The sequence below is a fragment of the Lactuca virosa genome, chromosome 9 (genome assembly GCF_052849685.1).
Source record: "Lactuca virosa cultivar CGN04683 chromosome 9, Lactuca_virosa_CGN04683_v6, whole genome shotgun sequence".
Classification (NCBI taxonomy): Eukaryota; Viridiplantae; Streptophyta; class Magnoliopsida; order Asterales; family Asteraceae; genus Lactuca; species Lactuca virosa.
Window position 1 is genome coordinate 228,598,837 of NC_136434.1, and position 18,627 is coordinate 228,617,463.

The window sequence follows — 18,627 nt, forward strand, 5'->3', positions numbered from 1 at the left end:
ATTGATACTAAATTAAATATTTTTTTGGATAATATAATTATTTTATTTTGTATATTTAATTAAAATAAATTAACTAGCAAAAAAATATTAAATAATTAATATTTAAGTAAATCAAGGATACAAAATTAAATTTTGTTCGAATTTAGGGACCTATTGAAAAAACTTACCATTCCAATGGTAGAAATGTTTTTCAAATAATATTTTTTTTTCTGAAAATTACTCTAAGGTTTAATGGGCAAGGGTTGTTAATTCATAAACTGAATGAAAAATATGTACAAATACTATGTTTTAGAATATTGTTGTTGAGATGATTTTTTTAACTAGTATTAGTGATTATCTTATATGACTTCCACTAAATATTTATGATGTAATTTATTAAATATTCTCTACCTAATGATTTCTATAAAATGGAAATGAATTTAATCTATGTAATAAATGATATTACTTTTTAAAGGAAATATAAAGTGGAGAAGCAAATCCAATACATCGAAAAAAATAACGAATAGATCTATATAAAACGAACATGATTGTATACATAAATCAAAAAATTAAGGCTTCATATGGGGCATTGTGTTTCATCGCTCTGCTAATGTTGATTGCGATCAGCAGTGGCTAGGTGGGTCAACTTGCTGCACCTGTTGTTGATGCAGACATTCCTTGACGGTCACTCCACCTACAACAGCTACAACAGTGCACTTAGAAAAGTGTTTTTCAAGCATCTACCGGTCTGGTTTTTGATTTCTATGGGAATGAAGTTACAGTGGCGCTGCCAGGACCTGACATCAGAGATCTAAAAATTGTGGGATCCCTTTGTTGTGTACACTTTTTTGAAGGATTTTTCACTGTTGTACCCATTTATGAAGGACTTTGATTTTGTTTCAATTTTGGCTCATGTGAGTGTTTTGCATGTGTTCCATTATAGTTTCAATAACAAAAGAAGACACATAATGCAAAATTAGAATAATAACTAATAAACTACATAACATTCAGTCTTTCGTTAACCACTACACAATTTAATATTAACTCGTTTTTCTACGGGCCATATTGACAACTACCGACTTGTGTCCATCAATATGTGATTTATTAAAATATAGTTTTCATATATATTTATAAAATTGAATTATCGCTCTATTGTTATATTTTGCTTTTAAATATCTATATTATTAATTAATATTATTTTTAATTTTTTAGTTATCCAAGCAATTTAATATCAACAAAACATAATATGTTATTTTAATAAAGTTTTATATTTATATGTCTACCCTAATACATAAAGATCATATTTGTCAAATGCCAACTTCTTATTGAATTTAACACATGTCATTTTCTGGAAACTTTAGAATTATTTTTATTCAAATGTCACCTACTAAATGCCACCTCAGAATAATTAATTTTTTTAACATATTAATTAATGTAGATATTAACATTCCGTTTGTGAATTCCTATATTTTAGAATTGGAACAAAGTGGAAAAAATTTTCTTTAAAATACATATTTAAACTATAATAAAAGAAAATATTTGCTATTTTGAAATCAAAACTCTTAAATAAACAACGAGTTAAATTACTAAATTTGGAATTTATTATTATTATTATTTAGGTTCGATACGAAAAAGTCACAATAATTAAATCAAACCTTTTTAATGACATTTTGTAAACAAAACCTTCTAATTTTTTTATGGTATTTTTTTAAAACAATGATTTTATATATATATATATATATATATATATATATATATATATATATATATATATATATATATATAACGTTTTTAATATCAACTCATTTATCTACGGGCCATATTGACAACTGCCGACTTGTGTCTTTCAGTATGTGATTTATTAAAATTTAGTTTACATACATAAATATAAATTCAAATTAAGGCTTTGTTTTTATTTTTTGTTTTTTAATATCTTCCACAAATATTTTGCATCACATAGTGATGCATTCGTCATCAATCTTGATAAAGAAGATTTTCATTTATCATAAGACTTGTGGTAAAATGATTTTTAAAATTCTATTCAACTAGATATTTGGTAATGAATTTTTCAAGTGATAATAATAATAATTATAATAAACTATTTAAAAACGGAGACAATGACAAAGACAACAAAACGGAAAAACGTAGTCATGATGGGTTTATTTTAAAGATTCGACAATTAATACTACATTAAATATTTTTTTGGAAAATATAATTTAATTTATTTTGTATATTTAATTAAAATAAATTAACTTGCAAAATAAATAATTAATACTTCAGTAAATCAAGGATACAAAATCAAATTTTGTTAGAATTTAGGGACCTATCGAAAAAACTTAACATTCTAATGATAGAAAGGTTTTTCTACTAATATTATTTTTCTTCTGGAAAATACTCTAAGGTTTAATGGGCAAGGGTTATTAATTCATAAACTAAATGAAAAATATGTACAAATACTATGTTTTAGAATATTGTTATCGAGATGATTTTTTAACTAGTATTAGTGATTATCTTATATGTCTTCCACTAAATATATATGAGGTAATTTATTAAATATTCTCTACCTAATAATTTCTATAAAACAGAAATGAATTTATTATATGTAATAAATGATATTTCTTTTTGAAGGTAATATAAAGTGCAGACGCAAATCCAATAAATTAGAAAAAGTAATGAAGTGATCTATATAAAATGAACAAGATTGTATACACATATCAAAAACTTATGGATTCATATAGGGCACTGTGTTTCATTTCTCTGCTAATGTTGATTGCGATAATATGTTATCTTTATAATATGTTATTTTTATAAACTTTTATATTTAGATATCTACCCTAATATATAAAGATCATATTTGTCAAATGTCAACTTTTCATTAAATTTGACACATGTCATTTTCTGAAAAATTTAGAATTATTTTTATTCAAATTTCACCTACTAAATAACAACTCATATTAATTTTTTTAATATATTAATTAATGTAGATATTAACCTTCCGTTTGTAAATTCCTTTATTTTAGATTTGGAACAAAAAGGAAAAAAGGTTCTTTAAAATACATATTTGAACTAAATCAAAAGAAAATAGTGTCTATTTTGAAATCAAAACTCTTAAATAAACGAGTTAAATTTCTTAATATGAATTTTTATTATTATTACTGAGGATCGAATCGAAAAAGTCACAATAATGAAATCAAACCTCTTTAATGACACTTTGTAAACAATACCGTCAATTTTTTTTTCCGATGGTATTTTTCTAATACAATGATTATATATATATATATATATATATATATATATATATATATATATATATATATATATATAAACATACATAAACATTACATATTTTAATATTAACTCGTTTTTATATAGGCCATATTGACAATTACCGACTTGTGTCCATCAATATGTGATTTATTATAATTTAGTTTACATATATAAATATAAATTTGAATTAAGGCTCTGTTTTTTTTAATATCTTCAAACATATATTTTGCATCACATAGTGATGCATTCGTCATCATTCTTGATAAAAAAGATTTTCATTTATCATAAGACTTGTGGTAAAATGATTTTTAAAATCCTATCCAACTACATATTTGGTAATGTATTTTTCAAGTGATAATAATAATAATTATAATAAACAATTTAATAACGGAGACAAAGACAACAAAACGGAAAAACGTAGTCATGGTGAGTTTATTTTAAAGTTTTGACAGTTACGACTACATTATATATTTCTTTTGGAAAATATAATTATTTTATTTTGTATATTTAATTAAAATAAATTAACTAGCAAAAATATTAAATAATTTTTATGTAAGTAAATCTAGGATACAAAATTAAATTTTTTTAGAATTTAGGGACCTATTGAAAAAACATACCATTCCAATGGTAGAAAGGTTTTTCTAATAATCTTTTTTTTTTCTAAATAATACTCTAAGGTTTAATGGGCAAGGGTTGTTAATTCATAAACTGAATGAAAAATATGTTCAAATATTATGTTTTAGAATATTGTTATCAAGATGATTTTTTTTTAACTAGTATTAGTGATTATCTTATATGTCTTCCACTAAATATATCTGAGGTAATTTATTATATATTCTCTACCTAATAATTTCTATAAAAGGTAAATGAATTTAATATACGTAATAAATGATATTACTTTCTAAAAGTAAGATAAAGTGAAGACGCAAATCAAATACTTCGGAAAAAGTAAGGAAGTGATTTATATAAAATGAACAAGATTGTATACACATATCCAAAACTTATGGATTCATATAGGGCACTATGTTTTATCTCTCTGCTAATGTTGATGGCGATCATCAATAGCTAGGTGGGTCAGCTGGCTCCACCTATTGTTGATGCAGGTCTACCTTGACGTTTACTCTACCTGCAGCAGCTACAACAATGTACTTAGAAAAGTGTTTTTCAAGCATCTACCAGTCTGTTTTTGGATTTCTATGGGAATGAAGTTGCAGTGGCGCTGTTAGGATCTGACATCAGAGAGCTAAAAATCATGGGATCCCTTTGTTATGTACACATTTTTTAAGGATTTTTCACTGTTGTACACATTTATGAAGGACTTTGATTTTATTTCAATTTTGGCTCATATGAGTGTTTTGCATGTGTTCCATTCTATTTGCAATAACAAAAGAAGGCACATAATGAAAAATTAGAATAATAACTAATTAACTATATAACATTCCATCTTTCATTCACTACCACATATTCATTCATGTTGGTACCTGATGCGACCATAGTGTGGAGAATCGGACCATTGAGTTCCTAGAGACCCACGATCGTGTCGAAAGGGGCTTCACAGAAATTGCCATAACTAAGGCTACGGGTCTCTGTTTTTCTTAAAATAATGATTATATATATATATATATATATATATATATATATATATATATATATATATATATATATATATATATATATATATATATATATATATATATATATATATATATATATATATATAAACGTTATACATTTTGACATTAACACGTTTCTCTACGTGCGATATTGATTAGCGTCGACATGTGTCCATCAATATGTGATTTATTAAAATTTAGTTTACATATATAATTATAAATTTGAATTATCGCTCTATTTTTATATTTTGTTTTTAAATATCTGTATTATTAATTAGTATTATTTGTAATCTTTTTGTTATCCATCCAATTTAATATCAGCATAACATAATATGTTATTTGGATAAATTTTTATATTTAGATATCTATCCTAATACATAAAGATCATATTTGTCAAATGTCAACTTCTCATTGAATTTGATACATGTCATTTTCTGGAAACTGTAGATTTATTTTTATTCAAATTTCACTTAGTAAGTGTCACCTCATATTAATTAATTTTTTAATATATTAATTAATATATATTAATGTAGATATTAACCTTCTGTTTGTAAATTCCTGTATTTTAGATTTGGAGCAAAAAGGAAAAAATGTTTTTTTAAAATACATATTTGAACTATAATAAAAGATAATATTTTCTATTTTTAAATCAAAACTGTTAAATAAAGAACGAGTTAAATTCTTTAATTGGGATTTTTTTTATCATTACTAAGGTTCGAATCGAGAAAGTTACAATAATAAAATCAAACCTATTTAATGACACTTTGTAAACAAAACCTTCTAATTTTTTATGGTATTTTTTAAAACAATGATTATATATATAGACGTTACACATTTTAATATTAACTCGTTTCTTTATGGGCCATATTGACAACTGCCGACTTGTGTCTTTCAATATGTGATTTATTAAAATTTAGTTTACATGTATAAATATAAATTCAAATAAGGCTTTGTTTTTATTTTTTATTTTTTAATATCTTCCAACATATATTTTGCATCACATAGTGATGCATTGGTCATCAATCTTGATAAACAAGATTTTTATTTATCATAAAACTTGTGGTAAAATGATTTTTAAAATTCTATCCAACAAGATATTTGGTGATGAATTTTTCAAGTGATAATAATAATAATTATAATAAACTATTTAAAAATGGAGACAATGACAAAGACAACAAAACGGAAAAACGTAGTCATGATGGGTTTATTTTAAAGATTTTACAAATAATACTAAATTAAATATTTTTTTGGAAAATATAATTATTTTATTTTGTATATTTAATTAAAATAAATTAACAAGCAAAAAAAATTAAATAATTAATATTTAAGTAAATCAAGGATACAAAATTAAATTTTTTAGAATTTAGGGACCTATTGAAAAAACTTACCATTCCAATGGTAGAAATGTTTTTCAAATAATATTTTTTTTCTGAATATTACTCTAAGGTTTAACGGGCAAGGGTTGTTAATTCATAAACTGAATGAAAAATATGTACAAATACTATGTTTTAACATATTGTTGTTGAGATGATTTTTTTAACTAGTATTAGTGATTATCTTATATGACTTCCACTAAATATTTATGATGTAATTTATTAAATATTCTCTACCTAATAATTTCTATAAAATGGAAATGAATTTAATATATGTAATAAATGATATTACTTTTTAAAGGTAATATAAAGTGGAGACGCAAATCCAATACATCGAAAAAAGTAACAAATAGATCTATATAAAATAAACATGATTGTATACATAAATCAAAAAAATATGGCTTCATATGGGGCACTGTGTTTCATCTCTCTCCTAATGTTGATTGCGATCAACAATGGCTAGGTGGGTCAACTTGCTGCATCTGTTGTTGATGCAGGCATGCCTTGACGACCACTCCACCCACAACAGCTATAACAGTGTACTTAGAAAAGTGTTTTTCAAGCATCTACCGGGTTGGTTTTTGATTTCTATGGGAAAGAAGTTGCAGTGGCGCTGTCAGGAGCTGACATCGGAGAGCTAAAAGTTGTGGGATCCCTTTGTTGTGTACACTTTTTTGAAGGATTTTTCACTGTTGTACACATTTATGAAGGACTTTGATTTTGTTTCAATTTTGGCTCATGTGAGTGTTTTGCATGTGTTCCATTATAGTTGCAATAACAAAAGAAGACACATAATGCAAAATTAGAATAATAACTAATAAACTACATAACATTCAGTCTTTCGTTAACTACTACACAATTTAATATTAACTCGTTTTTCTACGGGCCATATTGACAACTACCGAATTGTGTCCATCAATATGTGATTTATTAAAATATAGTTTACATATATAATTATAAATTTGAATTATCGCTCTATTTTTATATTTTGTTTTTAAATATCTATATTATTAATTAATATTATTTTTAAATTTTTAGTTATCCAAGCAATTTAATATCAACAAAACATAATATGTTATTTTAATAAGTTTTTGTATTTATATATCTACCCTAATACATAAAGATCATATTTGTCAAATGTCAACTTCTCATTTGAATTTAACACATGTCATTTTTTGGAAGCTTTAGAATTATTTTTATTCAAATGTTACCTACTAAATGCCACCTAATAATAATTAATTTTTTTTAATATATTAATTAATGTAGATATTACCATTCCGTTTGTAAATTCCTATATTTTAGAATTAGAACAAAGAGGAAATTTTTTTTTCTTTAAAATACATATTTAAACTATAATAAACGAAAATAGTTTCTATTTTGAAATCAAAACTCTTAAATAAACAACGAGTTAAATAACTAAATTTGGAACTTTTTATTATTATTACTGAGGTTCGATACGAAAAAGTCAGAATAATTAAATCAAACCTTTTTAATTTCACTTTGTAAACAAAACCTTCTAATTTTTTTTATGTTATTTTTTAAAACAATGACTATATATATATATATATATATATATATATATATATATATATATATATATATATATATATATATATATATATATATATATATATATATATATATATAAATAAACGTTACACATTTTAATATTAACTCGTTTCTCTACGGGCCAAATTGACAACTGCCGACTTGTGTCTTTCAATATGTGATTTATTAAAATTTAGTTTAAATGTATAAATATAAATTCAAATTAAGGCTCTGTTTTTACTTTTTGTTTTTTAATATCTTCCAACAGATATTTTGTATCACATAGTGATGCATTCGTCATTAATCTTGATAAACAAGATTTTTATTTATCATAAGATTTGTGGAAAAATGATTTTTAAAATTCTATCCAACTAGATATTTGGTAATGAATTTTTCAAGTGATAATAATAATAATTATAATAAACTATTTAAAAACGGATACAATGACAAAGAAAACAAAAAGGAAAAACGTAGTTATGATGGGTTAATTTTAAAGATTTGACAATTAATACTAAATTAAATATTTTTTTGGAAAATATAATTATTTTATTTTGTATATTTAATTAAAATAAATTAACTGGCAAAAAATATTAAATAATTAATATTTAAGTAAATCAAGGATACAATTAAATTTTGTTAGAATTTAGGGACCTATTGAAAAAACCTTACCATTCAAATGGTCGAAATGAAAGACCCTAACTTTCATACTAAAGACATTGTCACTCCAAAACATGTTACTTGCATATTTATAAACAATATTTTACATTGATAATTTGATTACAAACGACTGGATACAAACCGACTAAGTTTTAAGTATATTACACAACTACCCAGGATACTATACTTTTATACTTACATGATCCCGAAATACAAAAGTAATATTATAACTATTCTAAACCTTCCGACAGTATACGACTATACTGGTTACTTATCTCCTGCAATTGTTAAACATTGAGAGGGGTAAGCGGTGACGCTTAGTGAGTTCAATAATAGATACAATATAACGTTATGCCATATATATACTTTCAATATGGCAGAAGCAAAGAGAAACAAGGAACAACAAAGGCATATGTGAAATCATGTGACAAGCTTTCCATTTCAATCAATGACTTGATTTAAAGATATACAGTCAAAGAGACTTAACAATTTCAATACTTTATAAATATCAATAACGCTTCGGCCCAAATGGCACAGAAGACATACAATTTCTGATTAACATTTCGGTAGATTTCAGGCTTATAGCCCTGTCTAACCATCTGCCAATGCCATAGAATAGAAGTCATTCTCTTACGGAGACATGCTCTACATGGCCAGAGGCTACGTACCAGTACCACCGTGAATCTAAGTCCTTTCACTGATCACATGGTCAAAGGTACAACTTTGCTACCATAATAGCGGAAATAATAACACGAGATGATAACACGGAAAAGCACATAGCACATATAACACATAACATACAATTGTTCCTATATATTGAACTCACCGTGAAATAACCGAGGGTTAAAATAGTAATTTGGGCAGCACTTCGGCTCTAAATATGACTTTTTGTGACGAAAACGAGAATTTTAGATGAAAACCGGCCTTACACGGGCAGATTTTCGGCTTGTAAATATAATTTTATTGGGAACTTCGGAGCGTCGGGGCTTGCTTCGGGTGTCGGGAATGATATTGGGGCTTCTGGGGGTTAAAAGTGGGCTAAAAGGGGTTTTAGAGTGAAAGGAAATAAGAAAATGTAACATAGTTCCGGAGACCCTCGGTCTCTATTTATAGGGGACCGAAGCTGCTGACTACGCTGAGCGTAAGTCCTCTGTACGCTGGGTGTACTGCGAGGCGACCATCTACGGGGGGGCGTAGCCTTCGTACGCGGGGCGTACATGCGAGGCGTGTCCTCTGATCGGAACCTGGGTCTCGGACGTGACAATCTTATCCGATACGTGACATCCGAGCGAAGACCGGCGACGTGGCTGATCCGAGGCCCTGCAAGTGCGAAGTACGTTGGGCGTACGAAACTAAGTACGTTGGGCGTACCCTTCGGATAAGGCTTTGAATTTTCATTTATTTTTATTAAAAACTTCGGAAATTCATATCTTTTGCGTACGAGCTCCGTTTTTGACGTTCTTTATATCCACGCGTAGGCAAGGTTATGCTCTACAATTTTCGTTTAGACTCATTCGGCTAACTTTGACTTCATTTTTAATATTATATTTTTAACGGGCCGGGACAGGAAAAGTCCGTTAAAAATTCATAACTTCTTCATCTGACGTCCGTTTTCTTCTGTCTTTTTACCGTTGAACTACTAATGACAAGACCTTCAATTCTCGTTTAGGTTGTGTCGGCTAAAAATCACTCGATCTAAAATTCGAGTTTTTAGCTGTCTACTGTTAAGCTAAAACTTAGAAAAATCATAACTTCCTCATACGAAGTCAGATTTTGGCGTTCTTTTTATCGAAATTCTCGGTTTAACGAATACTACGACTTTCATTTAGATCACTAAGGCTAAAAAGTAGTTTATCAAAAACTCACTTTTTACGTCATTCGGCGCCGTGCTGGTTTTGTCGCGAAACTTCAAATAGTCATAACTTCTTCGTTATAACTCAGATTTCGATGAGGTTTTCGCCTAAATGTTTCTAACCGGATTATCTACAGCTTTAAATAATAAAATTTTACTTATTTCAAATTTTATATCTTCGTTAAATTTCAATATTAGATTGGAATCTCATAAGACTTCCAATATTTTCCGAGTGATTCTAAACATAGTTTTACTTCATTTCTAGTAAAAACTATCCGTTAGAACTCAATACTCAATATCACATAATATTTCATAATATTATTTACTTAAAACACGATTTCAAAACGTATATGTTACAAATACCTCCTCCTTTTGAGGATTTCGTCCCCGAAATCATAACGATAAAAATGACTTGGAATATTTCGCTCTTATCTCATTCTTATTTTCCTAATTATAATTTGGGCCTCGATGGTGTTTCCACTTGAAGCGCACCAACTCCAAGACATATGCACAAAGCATATCTTCTACTGTTTGGATTTTTCTCTCCGTCTGACCATCTCCTTCTTCAATTCTCTGACAAAAATTTCGTCACTACACGAGACATGGTTCTCTGAACCAATCAATTCACTTCACAGATCTATATTAGTCGGACTCGATTCTTTACGACCATTTAGGTCTGAACGAAAATCATCTTCTTAGTCATCACCAAAACGAAGGTAATGACATACTCGAATAAAAACGGAATCAATTTCTAGCTTCTTGGTAACATTGTGACTTTCCCTGATCCAAGTGTGAGTCCTATGCTTCCAGTAGTATAGGCCTCTACTACTATTCACACCTACTCATACTCGTCCCAAGTATTGTCTCGTAGTTCCCAAGTCACCATTCAAAAGTTTTCACAAAAAAAACTTTTCACACCTAAGTGTGTTCAAACAAGTACATAGAACAATTTATCCTAGACTCAACTAAGGATTTCGCGTTTCTATCAAATATATCCTGGATTTCTTAAATTCATCTTCTAGAATTCTTTTATGCATAAGCTCGATCTAGCATATCCTAATATTTTTCCTAAGTCGAAAGGAATTTCACTTCCAGACCAAGGTCGGCAACAGACCTTAAACTTTCTCAAGTAATAGCAATATAAGTAAGCAACCTAAGGCATGCTATATTCATTTATCATTTAGCACATATTAGAATATAAGGCATATCTCCTCTAATATTCTAGTGCTTGTGTCCATTTAGGTATTCAACCTAAAATATACTAGACACATATCGTACCATCATCCCTTAGCAATCCATGTTTAAGTCTAGAAATTCTCAAAATTCCTAGTTCACTTAAACTAATTTTGTAAAAATTTTGAAGTAATTTAATATTTTAAAATAATAGGCTTTATCACTACCCAATACCCCACTTAAATCTTTCCTATGGTTTGTATCCATATACTTACAAATGACTCCGTTCATATATTGAACGTTAGACAGTTTAAGTCTAAATATCAATCCGTGATATTTAGTTCGCTTAAACTAGTGCTCTGATACCATTATTGAAAGACCCTAACTTTCGTACTAAAGACATTGTCACTCCAAAACATGCTACTTGCATATTTATAAACAATATTTTACATTGATAATTTGATTACAAACGACTGGATACAAACCGACTAAGTTTTAAGTTTATTACACAACTACCCAGGATACTATACTTTTATACTTACATGATCCCGAAATACAAAAGTAATAGTATAACTATTCTAAACCTTCCGACAGTATATGACTATACAGGTTACTTATCTCCTGCAATTGTTAAACATTAAGAGGGGTAAGCGGTGACGCTTAGTGAGTTCAATATAGAGGAACAATTGTATGTTATGTGTTATATATGCTATGTGCTTTTCCGTGTTATCATCTCGTGTTATTATTTCCGCTATTATGGTAGCAAAGTTGTACCTTTGACCATGTGATCAGTGAAAGGACTTAGATTTACGGTGGTACTGGTACGTAGCCTCTGGCCATGTAGAGCATGTCTCCGTAAGAGAATGACTTCTATTCTATGACATTGGCAGATGGTTAGACAGGACTATAAGCCTGAAATCTACCGAAATGTTAATCAGAAATTGTATGTCTTCTGTGCTATTTGGGCCGAAGCGTTATTGATGTTTATAAAGTATTGAAATTGTTAAGTCTCTTTGACTGTATATCTTTGAATCAAGTCATTGATTGAAATGGAAAGCTTGTCACATGATTTCACATATGCCTTTGTTGTTCCTTGTTTCTTTTTGCTTCTGCCATATTGAAGTATATATATATATATATATATATATATATATATATATATATATATATATATATATGTATATGGCATAACGTTATATTGTATCTATTATTGAACTCATTAAGCGTCACCGCTTACCCCTCTCAATGTTTAACAATTGCAGGAGATAAGTAACCAGTATAGTCGTATACTGTCGGAAGGTTTAGAATAGTTATAATATTACTTTTATATTTCGGGATCATGTAAGTATAAAAGTATAGTATCCTGGGTAGTTGTGTAATATACTTAAAACTTAGTCGGTTTGTATCCAGTCGTTTGTAATCAAATTATCAATGTAAAATATTGTTTATAAATATGCAAGTACCATATTTTGGAGTGACAATGTCTTTAGTACGAAAATTAGGGTCTTTCGCGAAATGTTTTTCAAATATTAATTTTTTTTTTCTGAAAATTACTCTAAGGTTTAATGGGCAAGGGTTGTTAATTCATAAACTGAATGAAAAATATGTACAAATACTATGTTTTAGAATATTGTTGTTGAGATGATTTTTTTAACTAGTATTAGTGATTATCTTATATGACTTCCACTAAATATTTATGATGTAATTTATTAAATATTCTCTACCTAATAATTTCTATAAAATGGAAATGAAATTAATATATGTAATAAATGATATTACTTTTTAAAGGTAATATAAAGTGGAGACACAAATCCAATACTTCGAAAAAAGTAACGAATAGATCTATATAAAATGAACTTGATTGTATACATAAATCAAAAAATTATGGCTTTATATGGGGCACTGTGTTTCATCGCTCTGCTAATGTTGATTGCGATCAACAATGGCTAGGTGGGCCAACTTGTTGCATCTGTTGTTGATGCAGGCATGCCTTGACGGCCACTCCACCTACAACAGCTACAACAATGTATTTAGAAAAGTGTTTTTCAAGCATCTACTCTGGTTTTTGATTTCTATGGGAATGAAGTTGCAGTGGCGTTGTTAGGAGCTGACATCAGAGAGATAAAAATTGTGGGATCCCTTTGTTGTGTACACGTTTTTGAATGATTTTTCACTGTTGTACACAATTATGAAGGACTTTGATTTTGTTTCAATTTTGGCTCATGCGAGTGTTTTGCATGTGTTCCATTATAGTTGCAATAACAAAAGAAGACACATAATGCAAAATTAAAATAACAACTAATAAACTACATAACATTCAGTCTTTCGTTAACTACTACACAATTTAAGATTATCTCGTTTTTCTACGGACCATATTGACAACTACCGACGTGTGTCCAGCAATATGTGATTTATTAAAATTTAGTTTACATATATAACTATAAATTTGAATTATCGCTCTATTTTTATATTTTGTATTTAAATATCTATATTATTAATAAATATTATTTTTAATTTTTTTAGTTATCCAAGCAATTTAATATCAACAAAATATAATATGTTATTTTAATAAATTTTTATATTTATATATCTACCCTAATACATAAAGATCATATTTGTCAAATGTCAACTTCTCAATGAATTTAACACATGTCATTTTCTGGAAACTTTAGAATTATTTTTATTCAAATGTCACCTACTAAATGCCACCTGATAATAATTAATTTTTTAAATATATTAATTAATGTAGATATTAACATTCCGTTTGTAAATTCCTATATTTTAGAATTGGAACAAAGAGGAAAAAATTTTCTTTAAAATACATATTTAAACTATAATAAAAGAAAATATTTTCTATTTTGAAATCAAAACTCTTAAATAAACAACGAGTTAAATAACTAAATTTCGAATTTATTATTATTATTACTGAGGTTCGATACGAAAAAGCCACAATAATTAAATCAAACCTTTTTAATGACATTTTGTAAACAAAACCTTCTAATTTTTTTTTATGGTATTTTTTTAAAACAATGATTATATATATATATATATATATATATATATATATATATATATATATATATATATATATATATATATATATATATATATATATATATATATAAACGTTAAACATTTTAATATTAACTCGTTTTTCTACGGGCCATATTGACAACTGCCGACTTGTGTTTTTCAATATGTGATTTATTAAAATTTAGTTTACATGTATAGATATAAATTCAAATCAAGACTCTGTTTTTATTTTTTGTTTTTTAATATCTTCCATCATATATTTTGCATCACATAGGGATGCATTCGTCATAAATCTTGATAAACAAGATTTTCATTTATCATAAGACTTGTGGTAAAAGGATTTTTAAAATTCTATCCAACTAGATATTTGGTAATGAATTTTTCAAGTGATAATAATAATTATTATAATGAACTATTTAAACATAAATTTATTTTCTACACAGGAGTCAATGTTGTCGACATACAAAAATCTTAAACATAAATTTCTGTAAAAAAAACATCATATGGACCTTCTCTGTACGTCATAAAATTATAGAGAATAAATGTGCCAACATTGAAAAAATATGTGGCAAAAATGTAAAATGTATTGAGTTCGCTATTCATTAATTAATAAACAAATAAGCATTATTTGATCCAATTTGATAAATAAATAATTAATTATATTTGATTCTCAATTCACTTCTTTATTTTTCTTTTGGAATATAAAAAGGTTCACTGTACTTTTAGTGTATTTGATAAATATACATTTCATAGTGGAATCCTTTGGTTAACTTTTCTAATTTGTATTCTATGCTTAAAACGTTATTATATATGAGAATTACTTCAGGGGGAGGCAATCTTAGAGTGGCTTTTGTGGATAGTGGACACTACAAAGCAAATCCAGTTTTCTATATAAGACATGTAACAGGAGTAATGAGGAGTAAAAGAAACAAAAAAAACATACAAAGATGGCAAGTTCAAGCTCAAGCTCAAGCTCTAATCGACATGTCACACTCGAAGTTGGAGAAGAATACCCATACCCATCACATGTTTATGCCCCGAGTTTTGTTACCTTGAAGTTGAGTGGAAGCGAGATGAGTATGGTATTTGGAAAACACAGATACTATGCCTATTAGAGAGTCATGGTATGCTTGGTTTCATTGATGGAACACTCATAAGCCCTCAAACCAGGCTGTGGAGAAGATCTGATGCCCTGGTGAAAAGTTGGATTCTCGCTTCTCTCTCTAAACAAACACTCACGTATGTTGTGGATAGTCTCACAGAAAAGCTCCATCAAGAGAGAAATGCAGTTGATTTCAATGCAAAAGATGTATGGGATGCGCTGCAGACTATGTATGCTCCTGCTGTTGTTCCACCAGAACTCCTTGTTGAAGGTACAATTTGTAGTTTGCTAATAGTACTACTACTACTACTTATATTATAATATATGTCTAGTTAATTTAACTGTATACCAACTGAACACAATCTTGTAGTTTATTGCCTCCATAACAAAATTTTGCAAATTTAGATACATCACGAGATCGACAAAGATCAGAGGAGCACCAATTTTTGTACAGAATGACTCTACATGGAGACTGGAACGCGGTTGAACTGGTTTTGAGTGACAGAGAAGTTATAGTGATAGACAAAATCACTAATAATGGCAACACAGCACTCCATGTAGTTGTGGGTGCTACCAAGAAGCCAGAATTCCTAGAGAAAATGTTGGGGATGATGCCTGAAAAGACACAACTATCAGATGTAAGAAATTCTGACGGAAGCACGCTGCTCCATGTTGCTGCTATTATTGGCAACACTGAAGCTGCGAAGATCTTGATGATGACAAGGGACCCAGATTTGTTGTTGGCTGAGGATAATGAGGGTCAGACACCACTAGCCTTAGCTCTTTCTAACATGCATACCGAAACATCTAAACATCTTTTGGAGCACATCGATACTGATACACAGAAGGATGTTCTGTTTTCTAGCACAAGTGGTGATGAGCTTCTTGTTACTGTTATCTCTTCTAAAGATTTCGGTAAGCGTCTATTATATAATGGATTCAGATTGGAAAATATATCCACTTAATTGATACAACTAACTTTCAAATGTATGTAGGGTTGGCACTTAATTTGGTGAAACGTTACACTACATTGCATAGTGATGCCGTGCTGATGGCTATAGCTCAAAATTTCCCAAGCCAACTCAATATATTGGAAAAATATATAGGTTTTTTTTTATTCTTAGTTATCTTAATTATGAATGTTACTTTATCTTGTCAATTTATTTGTTTGAGATGCTAATTTGGGTCTATGCTGCAGTCAGTGGCGGACCTTAGTGGAGCATTGGGGTCCCGGGCCACTGCTCAATTTCCGGCACGTAGTGTAATTTTTTTTTTCTCTATTAGGTGCACCGACTTGAAGTACGAGGGACACCCCTACTAAAACAGTATGCGTCCGCCACCGGCTGCAGTGCTGCCATTCATCAAAAAGAGACTTCAAACTCATGAAGATGCTTCCAACCTATTACATGATGCATGTTTTTTGATACACATGAGCAAACATTCCAGCTCTTACCATCACTACTGTACAAATCTAATTTTTGAAGCCACCAGACAAAATGCATTCAAGGTTGTACAACTTATTGTGTATTTCTTCCCAAACTCAATTATGAGTGCAAATGAAGATGGTCACAATATTATTCAAGTTGCTGTGATAAATCGCTCGGAAAAGGTTTACAACCTGCTACATCAAATGAGCGAACATAGGAATGTATATCGAACAAGCAAAGATTCTTCTGGAAATAACCTCTTGCACTTGGCTGCAAGATTGGCACCTGCCAACAAATTGAATCTTATAACAGGAGCAGCATTACAAATACAACACGAACTACAATGGTTTAAGGTAGACATCTTAATGATTCTAAATCGACATACCTACCAAAAAATTTCTATCAAGCATGATTAACATATAGTGAGCACAAAGACTTGGTGATTGAGGGAGAAAATGGATGAAGTCTACTGCACAGCCTACACAATTACAACTGCATTAATTACCACCATTGTGTTTGCAGCAGCTATCACAATGTCGGGAAGAAACAAGGAGGAAACTGGGATACCAATGTTTACCAACCACACTACCTTCACTATATTCGCAATATCAGATGCCATTTCATTATTCGCAGCTGTCACGTCATTATTAATGTTTTTGTCGATTCTCACCGCACGTTATGCTGAGCAAGACTTTCTCTTGAAGTTGCCTACAAAGTTGATAATTGGTTTGTCCACCTTGTTCATCTCAACGACGACCATGGTAATAGCTTTTGTTGCATCGTTATACCTTGTATTTGGCCAAATCAACTCACGGATTCACATTCCAATTACGGTCTTGACATGCCTACCAATTACTTCGTTTGTGACCTTGCAGTTCCCTCTCGTCATAGACTTGATGAGTGCCACATATGGTCGTAGTATTTTTCATAAGAATGCAATTTATTCTTATTGGGATGCACAAATATTGATTTGATAATAAATTGGGGAAGTAAAGATCACAATGATAATGGAAGTTGTGGAATGCATTATTGACATTAACATTGACATAATAATTTTTATACTAAGTTATATATATAATCTTAACTATTTTGAGTAATTTTACTCAATAGCATCTACCCGCTGCTTCCTTGTAACGTCCCATTTTCCAAACCAAATTTTCTACTTTTAAAAGATAACATTTCATTTAAAACATTCATTCACGATAAACAAAACCATTGTTTGATAAATTGAGTTCCAAAAACCCAAATCAGAGTATATAAAATAAACATACGGAAATCCCAAATCATGATGCCACCACGTGTGAACAGTCAAACCAAGTGTTAGTTAAAAACAAGTGATCCCTTGGCAATTTGAATTTCCAAGTTCAGAGCTAAATGCTTTTCCGATGAGGTGTAGAGTGAAGTGATCTGAGATTGAGGGAAATCCGAAGTATGGTGTATTTCGATATATGAAGGCTGGGTGATTCTATGTTAGCATTGTTTCGTCTCGATGTATTTTGTCTTATGTTTCAGTAGCGCATGTAGGAGACAAAGGTCAACCACACCGATATGTCAGGTGGTTGATCTCTGATCAGCTTTTAGTACAAATGTCACATAATATGAT

General features: G+C 29.1%; 2 protein-coding genes across 4 annotated transcripts; both read left to right on the plus strand.

The window, feature by feature from the left end:
* Nucleotides 1–15,398: 15,398 nt before the first annotated feature.
* Nucleotides 15,399–18,018, plus strand: LOC145136398 (uncharacterized). Of its 3 annotated transcripts, none has more exons than XM_079070515.1 (4): nucleotides 15,399–15,868; nucleotides 16,003–16,512; nucleotides 16,593–16,703; nucleotides 16,796–18,018. In XM_079070515.1, exons 1-4 carry the CDS (start codon nucleotides 15,622–15,624, stop codon nucleotides 16,810–16,812), a joined length of 885 nt encoding a protein of 294 aa, XP_078926641.1. In that variant the 5' UTR covers nucleotides 15,399–15,621; the 3' UTR covers nucleotides 16,813–18,018. The 3 variants fall into 3 exon arrangements, with proteins under 3 accessions (XP_078926641.1, XP_078926642.1, XP_078926643.1); XM_079070516.1 differs by having other exon boundaries at nucleotides 16,882–18,018; XM_079070517.1 differs by having other exon boundaries at nucleotides 16,593–18,018.
* LOC145140376 (uncharacterized) lies at nucleotides 17,480–17,998 on the plus strand. The gene has a single exon (XM_079073887.1). It carries the CDS (start codon nucleotides 17,480–17,482, stop codon nucleotides 17,996–17,998), a length of 519 nt encoding a protein of 172 aa, XP_078930013.1.
* Nucleotides 18,019–18,627: the final 609 nt, after the last annotated feature.

Bases quoted from the DNA above. Each gene is read 5' to 3' on its own strand.
- LOC145140376 (XM_079073887.1), top strand. From the start codon at position 17,480: ATGGATGAAGTCTACTGCACAGCCTACACAATTACAACTGCATTAATT.
- LOC145136398 (XM_079070517.1), top strand. From the start codon at position 15,622: ATGCTTGGTTTCATTGATGGAACACTCATAAGCCCTCAAACCAGGCTG. The intron at 15,869-16,002 runs GTACAATTTGTA...TTGCAAATTTAG, and splicing joins ACCAGAACTCCTTGTTGAAG to ATACATCACGAGATCGACAA. The intron at 16,513-16,592 runs GTAAGCGTCTAT...AAATGTATGTAG, and splicing joins TATCTCTTCTAAAGATTTCG to GGTTGGCACTTAATTTGGTG.